This window comes from Oryctolagus cuniculus, chromosome 3, assembly GCF_051225735.1.
Source record: "Oryctolagus cuniculus isolate XC-2025 breed Fujian yellow rabbit chromosome 3, ASM5122573v1, whole genome shotgun sequence".
Taxonomy (NCBI): domain Eukaryota; kingdom Metazoa; phylum Chordata; class Mammalia; order Lagomorpha; family Leporidae; genus Oryctolagus; species Oryctolagus cuniculus.
The window spans coordinates 89,212,657-89,224,937 of NC_142869.1; the positions used below are offsets into that span (position 1 = coordinate 89,212,657).

The following is a 12,281-nucleotide window of genomic DNA, read 5'->3' on the forward strand; positions in this document are numbered from 1 at the left end:
CCATGTAGGATGATTTGTGTCCTGGCTGCTCCACTTCAGATCCATTTCCCTGCAAGCGGCCGAGGAGAAGCAGCGAAGATGGCCCAAGTGTTAGGACTCTGCACCCACGTGGGAGACCTGGATGAGGCTCCTGGCTTCCGCCTGTTCCAATACTGGCCATGGTGGCCATCTGAGGACAAAACTGGAGGATGGAAGAGCTCTGTCTCTCCTTTCTCTTGGTGACTCTGCCTTTCAAATAAGATTTATTCTTCCATCTGCCAGTTCATTTTCCAGATGGCTGCAACAGTATGAAGCCAGGTGCTTCATCCGGGTCTTCCACATAGGTGTTGGGGCCCAAGGACTTAGGCTGTCTTCTACTGCTTTCCCAGGCCATCAGCAGGGAGCTGGATTGGAAGCAGAGCAGCTAGGACTCGAACCAGTCCCCATATGGAATGCCACACTGCGGGTGTTGGCTTAATCTGCTGTGTCACAGTGCTGACCCCAAATAAATCTTAAAAAATAAAAAGCCATTTGCATCATATATCACATTAACTTTCCCTGTGAAAACATGTTACATATTAGGTATCTCTGGAAGATGGTAAACTCTGAGTTACAAGAGGACTTTGTAATTTACTTTAAAAAAAAAAAAAGGACTTCAGTTTCTCCAGTTAAATGAGCTTTAAAAAAAAAAAAAAAAAAAAAAAACAACTTGTGGTTTGCTTTGTCCAAAAAAAATATCCAGAAAAGAGGGAAGGGAAATAAATCTTATACTCTATGACAGAAATACACATTATGAGGATTATGTTGTTTGGGAGATATTAATTTTCTGTTTGTACTCCCACTCATTTGCTGGAGGAAAAGAGTGGCTGAATTCTGACATCTTTCCATTTCTCTTCTGAAAACAGGTCTGAATGATCTGCTGAGCTTTATGATCTACCGAAGAGGCAGCTCTCTGTAGGTGGCATATGAATTCAGTACAGAGAACTCGTGAACTAACAGCGTCTAAATGAGACAGGTAACTCAATGCATGTGCAAACACATAAATGAATTCACAGGCATGAGGCCCCAGTTTGTACATGGAAAATGCAGGTATTTTAAAGGCCTCAATATAACTTCAGCCGAATTCCAGTGCTAAATCAGTCTCATAAAGTCTCATAGAAGAGTGAGGTGAACCATGTCTAGTGGTATGCACTGTGACAAGCTGGAGAGGATATCTTTTTTTTTTTTTTAATATTTATTTAATTATCTGAAAGGTAGAGTTACAGAGAGGCAGAAGGAGAAAGAGAGAGAGAGAGAGAGAGATTGATTGATTGATTGATTCTTCTATCTGCTGGCTCACTCCCCAAATGGCCACAACAGCTGGAGCTGGGCCAATCCGAAGCCAGGAGCCTGGAGCTTCTTCCAGGTCTTCCATGCAGGTACAGGGACCCAAGCATTTGGGCCATCTTCTACTGCTTTCCCAGGCCATAGCAGAGAGCTGGATTGGAAGTAGAGTAGGCGGGACTTGAACCAGTGCCCATATGGGATGCCAGCACTGCAGATGACAGCTTCACCTGTTATGCCACAGTGCTGGTCCCAAGGATATCTTTAGACTAAAGGGCTGCTTGGTTCCAGCGGCTGATTCTGAGCAGAGATGGACACCTAATGTCATCAGACAGCTTCAGCTTTCAAGAAAAGCAGATGTGTATTTTTATACACAACATCCAAATTTTCACGGAGAGTCTTTGCCAACAGAATAAATGTATAAGCCTATCTATCTGTTGGCTTCAGCCTGGCATCTTTCAGTTTGCCACCTTACCGCTGATGGAACAAGTAGGTTGTCCCTGAGCGGGCACAGGAGAGAAACTGGTAATATGAACCAAGACAAAGACCTCTTCCATATTTATCACCAGGGCCCAACATAGCCTTAACTTCTCTGAAAAATCCTAATGACAAGAATTAAAAAGACATTGTAAAGCACTCTGACTCACAGATATTTCTCCATCAAAGATTTCATCTTTCTCACTGATTTTAGAAGGGGCATAAGGATAGGATGCATGTAAAATTTGAGGACCCAGTAAAAAACACTTCACAGAAAACAGAACTCTGCAAAGCTATGTGTCATGTTTCACAGTCACTGAAGCAATTCAAATTAAAACTTCGCTTGGCAGCCTAAGCACAGGTTTAGTGATATACGAACTGACTGGGGCATCTGCCCCAGTGTGGAGAGAAGTGATCGGGAAGGAAGCCCTGGTCAGGATCTGCTGGGACCACTGGACTAGGCAAAGGCCTGCACATCTGGGCACACTCGTGTCTCAGGAAATTCCAAGAGTTTCTACCTTCAGTCTGGGATCACAGGTTAGGCCTATGAACGCAGAAGGGCTAAAACACCTTTTGCTGTTTCTCTTCCAGGAGGATAACAGGATGGCTGCGGAATCACAGGTTCTTGCAGGTGACCTAACCTATAAGGAGACCCGCTGCATTCCTGTGACTGTGTCCTCAGGGACATTCTAAAGCAGGAAAAACGATCAGAGGAAAAGGCACTGCTGCCTAGGTGGGGGAGACATGCAGCCAACTGTACAAACCGAACCGCTTGGGTCTTTGACAATTCAGTCTGGAGAAGGCCACGGGACAGGGTTGCAGGAGGCAAGGAAAGGTCCAGTTTCTTAGGATTTCTTCTCACTTCAGGATTCTGACCCAGCTCTACCAGCAGCTGAAGTTGGCAAGTAACCTCCAGTCCCAACTGTGTGCCTTCCCCCATGTATTTGCTACAAACAATCAGTACTTTCAACCCTTTTTTTGTGTATGGTGAACAGAGCAAGAAACAAGTGCTACAGAAGGTAAAGAAAGATGAAGAGGGGCATTCTAGATGGATCCTGTAGCACATTAAACTCAAGTTCCTGTCCTCTGGAACACACATACGTGTGAGTAGAGTTAGGGACAAAGTGCTGAAACTGACTTGACTTTAGTGAATGCAGTCCTTAAATAACTCACCATAAAATCGATGTTATTGTCTTCATTCCTGAAGTGTTCCATCAACTTCTCAAAGCGCTGTTTTTCTCCACAAACCTGAAACACACATTTTTGATGTGCATGTGACATTCCAAACATAAGCATTCCAAAATTAGATGTAGAAATTTCAACATTAATAATTATTTCCAGAATAGCTCTTGTTTTCTTCTCTCATGCACTATTTATTTCTGTTCTAAGCTAGTGAACCCACAAACAGTTCCATGAACTGGGACCAAGAGCTGATCCTTGGTTTCTTTTGTATGTTCTCTTCATATTTTGAAATTCCTATCATATGTCTTTTTCTTTCATTGTTGTCTTTGTAGTCCCATCAATTTTTTAGTACACTTTCAGAATCTAAGGATATAATTCATGATTTAAAAAAAACAACCATACTTTTCCTTTTTAAAAATACTTTTAAGACACACATACTGAAAGATCTGGATAATTTAATACTTTTTACATTTCTTGAAAGGCAAATTTAGATTATTCTTAATAGATCTAACTGAACCAAGTAACTTGAATGCAGAAGCTACAACACAGAAGTACACAGTTTGGGGAGCTGTCTAAGCCTGTGTAGGCTGAGTTTAGATTTGCAGTACTTCATGTTATAGCCCTGAAACAACATTCAGCTCAAATTATTGCTTTCATTGAAAAGCAAAATAAACATAGCAAACGCTGGGAACCCCAGGCCCGCCAAGTGCTTGTGTATACGTGGAATTAAATACATGAAGTTAAAAACAGAGCCAATGAATGATTTTTACCAAATCACAACCCTCTGGAAACTTATTCTCAAAATCAAGGATGACCTTTAATTTGGTCAATGTCCTTGGCTTCCATTTTTGGAGCAAACTCCTATTTCCACTTGGTTTATTCATTCTGCCTCCAGGAATATTTACCTGAACTTCCTATGGACTACATGCTGCAGTAGTGAGACACAGTCCCTGGGTCAACATTTTACAAACCACAGTCTCACATGGCAAACTCTAACTTTTCTGATTCCATGAGCGGTCTTAGAAATACTCCTATCAATCATCAAGAATTCTCCTAAAATGAGATTTCACAGTGTTATGATGAAGTCATTTAATACAATCATGTTGTGCTCCATGTGAACATACACATGCACAAAGTCCCATGAAGGCAGGAACTTTATCTGTTTTCTAGATGAATGCTTAGCATGTTGGAAATTCTCAGTAATATTTGTTGGACTGCACTGCACAGAGGACAAATGAGTAACTGTCAAAATATACTTCACAAAAGGGTTAACACATCTTACAATGAGATTCCGTCATACTTTAGAGCAAAACAGGGGCCATCAGAGACTGTAAACAAGCACCAGGAGTCGATCAGCAGTAGCTCTGTGCTTCAACTAGGAAGTTAAGGGCCTTCTAGTCTAAGAGCTGTTTAACAGTTCCAACAGATTAAGACCACAGACTATGCTGGTTACCACTCTCCATTTATCTATACATGCCTACCAAAAAATAATTTCAGAAGGCAGAGGAACATTCAAGAGGAAGGGACAAGGTTCTGAACAGGAGAGTATAAAGTAGAGCCTTTAAAAAATACACTTGCCCAACCCACCCTAGAAAAAACTAATTCTATAGGACAAGGCTGGAGTGATATGGGCAGGCACAATTTTAAAGGCATTACAGGGGTGGGCACTGTGCAGCAGGTTAAGCTGCTACATGGGATGCCTGATCTCAAATCAGAGTGCTGGTTCCAGGCCTAGCTACTTAGCTTTAACTCCAGTTTCTTGCAAATGCACACCCTGGGAGGCAGCAGATGATGGCCCAAGTACTTGGGTTCCTGCCACCCACATGAAATACTTGGATGTAGTTCATGGCTCCTGGTGTTAGACTGGCCCAGACCTAGCTGTTGCAGGCATTGAGGGAGTGAACCAGTGTATGGAAGATTCCCTCTCTCCGCCCCCCCAACTCTCACTTCTATCTGTAAAACAATCATCCTTTTTTAAAAATAATAAAGTCATTGCAGATCATTGCAATGCTACACAAAGGCCAAGAACCAGGGATAAAAGGGGATACCACTCTCTGTGCCTACTTACTGTTGGCCCCTCCAATTAATGTACAAGTTCCTGCAAATGAAAGGTTTCTTTAGGGGCTGAGGCAGAACAAGCCCCGCCCCCTAGACCACGATTTCAGGCACACTATGTGCTGAAATGAGAACCCCACAGGAGAAAACTGCCAAGGCTTGACATAGAAAGGATCCAAAGAACAAGTAGAATTTTCTATAGCAGACCCCCCAATGTAAGACCTTGCCTCCCAGGAGAATGTCTTGTTTCAGTTTTGTCTGGGGAAGTTGGCAATGGCAGAAGAAGGAAAGGAGAGGCCCCGTTAGATCTGGGGACAGCCACCACTCTCTTGAGACACACTCTGTGACTGAAGTTCTGTTGAACCTCACTGAACTGGAAGGGGCGATGGCTGCTGGCGAACAACGATAATGCATAGAAACCCTCAGGAGGGCAAGGCTGATCATCGGGCACCCCCAGCTGAGGGCTGAGACTGACACTCCCACAGGCCACATCTCCAGACCCGAGGAAAAGTTAACCAAGCAGCAGAGTCCAGGCTAAAACCTGGTCCCCACCTGCCAGCCTGCCGTTCCCTCTCCCAGGTAGCCCAGAACGCTCAGATAAACATATCCTCTTGAGACGACAGATAAACTGTTCCAGGATTATCTAGATAACCAGGGATGAAAAACAGCATCATTAAAAATCACAATAACTACCCTGTACACACACATCTGTGGACCAGAATCTTCCATGTAACTTCTACAAACAGCAGATTCCTCTAAGAAATAGAACTAGCAGTCTGTGCTTTTAAAAGGTACTTGTAGCAGGGCAGGCATTTGGCTCAGCAGTTAGGATTCTGCTTGGAACACCTGCATCCCATATCAGAGTGCCTTAGGTTCCAGTCTTGGCTTTGTTCTTGATTACAGCTTCCTGGGTTCCAGTCCTGGCTTTGTTCTCAATCACAGCTTCCTGCTAATACACCCCTGGGAGAGACTGGGTGACTGCCCAAGTTGTTGGGATCTGGTCACCCACAGGAAGACCTGGATGGAGTTTCGGGTTCCTGGCCGAATCCTGAATGTTGTAGCCATTTGCAAAGTAAACCAATGGCTGTAAGACCTCTGTCTCTCTCTGGCTTTCAAAATAAGTGAGTACTCATGGTATTGGACCAGCATTTGTGAACCTGTGACTTACACATCACTGAACTACTGGTTAAGCCATCAGGTTTTTTTCTGACTACCAAATGCAGACCGAATACCTCTACCATTAAGTCTCCAACTCATTCAACTGCCAACTGAGCAACAGAAATAAACAAACATGAGTTACCATAGCTGGAAATCACATGAATGGAGCAAGAAATGGCCCACTGCCCCTGCAAAGGTATGAAGAATGACAAGGTAACTCACAGACAATCAGGAATAGCACCCAGGGTACTAGACACAATGGATTTTATATGAGGGGCCTTCAAACAATTCACGGAAAGATTGAATTAAAAGAAAAGTCTATTTTGGGGGGCCAGCGCTGTGGCACAGCAGGTCAATGCCCTGGCCTGAAGCGCCAGCATCCCATATGGTCACCAGTTCGAGACCCGGCTACTCCACTTCCGATCGAGCTCTCTGCTGTGGCCTGTGAAAGCAATGGAAGATGGCCCAAGTCCTTGGGCCCCTGCACCATGTGGGAGACTCAGAGGAAGCTCCTGGCTCCTGGCTTTGGACTGGCACAGCTCCGGTCGTTGCGGCCACTGGGGAATGAACCTTTGGAAGGAAGACCTCTCTCTCTCTCTCTCTCTCTCTGCCTCTCCTCTCTCTGCCTCTCCTCTCTCTGTGTAACTCTGACTTTCAAATAAATAAGTAAAAATCTTTAAAATTAAAAAAGAAAAGTCTATTTTGATAAAAAGTTCTTTGAAAATCTTGTAGTTTTTCATAGAATGTACTTTTCGTGAACTTTCTGAAGATCCTTCATATGGCTGGGGAAAGCACATGTGGATGGCAATAAAACAAACTACTCACAGCCTGTTAATAAAAAGAGATGGCCTCAAGTCCAGAGCAAGCAACAGCAGATTAGCTTTATAGTGGGTAAGTATTCCAGAAAACGTACTACTAGCCTTGTAGGCAGGACTGAAATAGACATTAAGAAGAGGCTTGAATATGTGTTTCTTCAGTCATCCTTCATTCTGTCAACAGACAAATCCATGCTGGGAACATGTGTGTTATGAAATAGAGCAATACTTTTCATCTTCAAAAATAATGCACTTAAACATCTTCCTATTTATGGCTGCCATAAACAGGTGAAAAGAACTCAAATACACAAAGCAACCCATGACCAACAGACACCACGTTCAGCAACCTTGAAAGAATCTGAGTGACTACTCTCCAGCCCATAGTAATAACTAGACGGACCCCTACTATTGGCTCCCACAAAACCCTCTTTGTAAAGATTTAGGCTGCTGGCAATCTGAATTGATAGATTAAGGGTACTATCTTCGACACAGTTCCATGGGAACAGCATGAGCACCAGACCCCCTTCATTTCTTCTGAAGGAAGGCAAACCAGATTCCCATTTGTTTCCATATTACGTTAGCAATCATTAAACAAAGCACAGACTACAATCCCACAGGAAATGGGAAGGTATGTTTAGGGAAGGTTGGTAAAAGTTGTGTCCCACATCAAAGGAAAGTCATCCTAGTTCATACCACTCACATCTGGACCACCCCTGCACATCTGGTTACAAAAGGACCATCACAGTTAACAGGCCTCTTCCCTCCTTTCAACTGGCCTGGTTTAGAAAGCTGGTGAGGATGAAAGGAATAAGATGCTGACTTCCAGTTGTTTTCAGAATCTACAGATTGGTCCTCATGAAGAGGCTCTTAAGGGTTTCATGACAACGTACATAGGAGCAGGGAACACAATTATGTGTAGATATTTTAGCATGGCATAAAGTGCTGTGTGTAACTTCCAGCTGCCAACAAAAGCCAAAGAACATATGCTGCAAAAACTTTTAAATTAAAAAGTTGTACTCAGATTCATCATTCTGGATTTTTATATTCACTGGTTATTTCTTGTTCCCCCACCAGCTCTGACGCCAATTTCCTGTATCAGTAACCTGTAGCTCCTGGAGGAGGTGGGGATGGAGAGCAAGTTTACGAGGTACAGAAAGAGCAAGCGGAGTGGAAAGGAGCCCCGCTGTGCCTTGGAATACTCTATCAGGAATGGGATTTCCCAGGACCAGCAGAAACTAAGTAAACATAAAAGCATATGTTCTGGAGAGCAAGTAACTCTACTGTAAACTCAGAGACATCTGCATTATAAATCATCTACAAGCCAGTCTCATTTGAATGAATCCACTGGCCCTGATTAACACAGTGGACAGCGAAAGCAATCAGGCTCTGACCCTGGGCCACAGACTTCAGGCTGCTCTGCTAACCCAGCCACCACACTGCTCATCCCTGCGGGGTCCTGTCCTACCCAACTGCCCCTCCTAACACCTTCAAGCTCCAAAACTCATGCATGTGAGGGGCCATGAGAGCAGACACGGGACTACGTGGCATATTGGCTTTTTCTTTTTAAATTCTACTTATTTTAAAGGCAGAGGTAGAGAGAGAAAGAGACAGGGCCGGCGCCGCGGCTCACTAGGCTAATCCTCCGCCTAGCGGCGCCGGCACACTCGGTTCTAGTCCCGGTCAGGGAGCCGGATTCTGTCCCGGTTGCCCCTCTTCCAGGCCAGCTCTCTGCTGTGGCCAGGGAGTGCAGTGGAGGATGGCCCAGGTGCTTGGGCCCTGCACCCCATGGGAGACCAGGAAAAGCACCTGGCTCCTGGCTCCTGCCATCGGATCAGCGCGGTGCGCCGGCCGCGGCGGCCATTGGAGGGTGAACCAACGGCAAAAGGAAGACCTTTCTCTCTGTCTCTCTCTCTCACTGTCCACTCTGCCTGTCAAAAAAAAAAAAAAGAGAGAGAGACAGAGGGAGGCAGGCAGAGATCCTGTATCATGTAGTACGCTCCCTAACTGCCCACACAGCGGAAGGTGAGACAGGACAAAGTCAGGAGCCTGCAGCTCAGTCTGGGTCCCCAGCTGGAGCGGCAGGCACCCAAGGACAAGAGCCATCACCGCTGTTGCTCAGGGTGCTTGTTAGCAGGAAGCTGCAATTTAAAGCAGAGCCAGGTCTCGAACCTTGCACTCACATATGGGATGCAGGCTTCCCAAGAGGCATGTTTACCACTGTGCCAAATGCCTGCCCCTAAGCCATGTTTTAAGAAGCCATAGGATTACAGAGCATTGAGGAGCTCTAAATTTGGGGGCTTTGAAGGGAAAGCGAAAGCATCAATAAGTAAGGTTCTTGGGACATCTCCCCTCCTCCGAATCTGCCTTAGTATACAGAGTGGCCTGGTAAGAGTTCTTTTGGGGGAAAAAAGAAACAAGTTTCATTACTACAGATGTTTACAAAAATCCTCTCATTCAGTGTGTGTGTGTGTGTTTTTTAAAGAGTTACTTATTTATTTGAAAGTCAGAGTTACACAGAGAGAGGAGAGGAGAGGGGGGAGAAGGGAGAGAGGGGTAGATAAGGGGAGAAAGAGGGGGAGAGGGGAGAGGAGGAGAGGGAAAGAGCGAGAGCAAGCTTCCATCCACTGGTTCACTCCCCAGATGGCCACTATGGCTAGGATAGGGTTGTGCCAGACTAAAGTCAGGAGTTTCATCTAGGTCTCCCAGATGGGTGCAGGGGCTCAAGGACTTGGGCCATCTTCCATTGCTTTCCTGGGAGCATTAGCAGGGAGCTGGATTGGAAGTGGAGCAGCTGAGACTCGAACTGGTGCCCGTAGGGATGCCAGCACTGCAGGTTGAGTCCTAACTTGCTGGGCCATAGCACCAGCCCCTCATTCAGTGTCCTTAAGCTCTAAAATTCCTAACTAGAATGGAAATATAACATGATATTCCCAAACTAACCAGTGAGGAAATTCAGAGAGAGGCACTTGGCTGTGGGGGCCCTGAGGCGCAAACCACTCTCAGTCTCCTCCCATCTGGCTCTCCCCTGCTCCTGGAGCTGATCAATCCTGCCAAGCCCAGATAAAATGGGGCCACTCCCAAGACCAGTAAGATCCATTTCCACTTAAAGGAGAATGGGAGAAAAGGCACAAGTCCTGCCAAAAAAAAAAAAAAAAGCAATGCAACTATATTCACCAACATCTGTGAAAGACATTTCTGAATGGTGTCCAGGACCGTGTGAACCAATCCGAGGCCCTGGTTGCAGGGTAGGCTGTGGCTTCAGGTGCTTTCAGAGTTGGCAGGGGTTGGGGACGACTTCCCTAAAAGCTAACAGTGGAGGAGAGGTGGCTTTACAAAAATCTTTTAATAAAGCACATCATCTTGCCAGCCAGATGGGGACATGAACAGACTCCCAGCCTGCCGCCTCCTCGCTGTCCCCCTTAGAGGACAGTGATAGTCTAGGGCTTCCCCCAGCAAGGTACCACACAAAGTCTGCAGCCAGAGTGAGGCCTGACTCTTAGGAGGCGGCTATAAAATATTCTTCTGCGTTAGTTATATAAAAATTAAAGGCCCCTTGCCTAAGTGTTTCCTTCTCGCCCCGTTGCCTGGCGCCTGCCTCAATACTTTCTTTGACCCTGCTCACAATGGGCCCCTGTAATCGGCAGGGCTCCCTACAGGGAGGCACTGCTGGAGAGGCACACTCTATTATGAATGATTAGACCACCCTTCTGGGGGCCTGCCCCAGAACAGAGGTTCCGTTCTCGTCCCAGGGCCACGTGAGGTTGACAGTTACTTCACAGGGAGTCCTAGGTGAAAGACATCTTGTACCTTCTACCGGGGGCACCAGCCGTCTGAGGGTACTGACGCCATCATGGCCCTACAAATACCACTCCTCTGGGGTGTTCCGAGGTTGTGATGTGGGATAAGGCGGCTAGCTGAGCTGGAGGTCACACACCACAAGGCCCCACCCCATGTAATTCTACCCTGTCAGAACACTCCGTTCCCAGGATGCCTCATTTTCATCTGGGAGCTGAGGAAGGGTGGCCATGCAAGTTCCATGGGAAATTTCAGAAGGAGTCATAAACTGCCCAGGTGACATTACCTCACAGAAGGAGGTGCTGTGAGGTGCTCACTCTCCTGAGGGAGAAGAGGTGCTGAGGGTACCCCTCTCTCTACTTCCCTTCCCCCAATCGCTTCTATCTTGGTCCACTGTAACTACACCACGTGTGTGTGTGTTTGCTTTCCTACCTTCTAAATAAACTTTATCACTTTGTGTACTGTGTATGTGCCTGTACCTAAAGTGCTTTTGAAGAAAAAGGCAAGGACTGAGAGTAAAATGAAACCCACTTTTCCCACAGCAGTTGCAGGGGTCTGGCACTTCTTTCCTCTGCGGTGAGCAGATGCTGTATTCCAAATGGCTGCCACCTCAGAAGCAGGTCGCTCTGAGCTGTGGCTGGCTCTCAAGTCTCGGGATTTCACGGTGGAAATGCTCACCTTACTGAAAGGCTCGGGGACAGAAAAATTTCATCTCACTCCACTGAAATGAAAACTAATAGAAACTAAGCAACTACACTAAATGTACTCTACAACCTGGACAACCCCTCTTCCTCCATAAATTAATGGAATATTTAATCAATCTTGGACTGAGAGTCATGGGATGATGAGCCTGAATTCATCTGCATAATGCTAAACACCCTCGTGAAAATGAAAGTCACTTTTCCAGATGTTTCCAAATATCCAGATATTTGGCAGCAGGAACACAAAACATGCCTTACTTTCCGTGCTTGTATTTTGCTATACTGACTAAAGAACCTAGGTATTAAAGCAAAACGTCACCCAAAGGATGACTTAATGCACCCCCACACCTTAAATAAGAAATATATTTTTATCACTCCTCTAAAAAAAAGTGGCCTTCGTTATATTCTAGGGAGTAAGACTTCGTGATGTAGAATCTCAGAAAGGGTATCTTTTGATAACATTCTCAATGCCAGACTTGAATCTCTCAGTCTTCAGTGTAAGACTCCCATCTTCTAGTCATTAGGAAGAACATATATGGGTTCCCTCAAGACCACCTGTGATGGTTAATTTTATGAGTCAGCACGAGTAGGTGAAGGGATGCTCAGCCAGTAAAACATCATTTACAAGTGGGTCTGAAAGGATGTTTCCAGAAGAGACAAGCATTTGAACCCATAGACTCATATGCACAGACTGTATAAAGACCACCCTCACCAACACAGGTGCACGTCTCCAATCCACTGAGGGTCTAGGGAGGAAAAAAGAGATCTTGAAGGAAGATGAATTCTCGCCTTGAGC

At 45.5% G+C, this 12,281-nt stretch overlaps 1 protein-coding gene across 10 annotated transcripts in view; it reads right to left on the reverse strand.

Annotated features, from left to right (window-relative positions):
• Positions 1 to 12,281, reverse strand: part of FMNL2 (formin like 2) — a 337,175-nt gene that overhangs the window by 39,928 nt on the left and 284,966 nt on the right. For all 10 annotated transcript variants that reach the window (XM_051849554.3, XM_051849553.3, XM_051849548.3 and 7 more), the window contains one exon: positions 2,953 to 3,027. In XM_051849554.3, the coding sequence (XP_051705514.1) occupies positions 2,953 to 3,027 (75 nt within the window). The remainder of the gene's footprint in view (positions 1 to 2,952; positions 3,028 to 12,281) is intronic.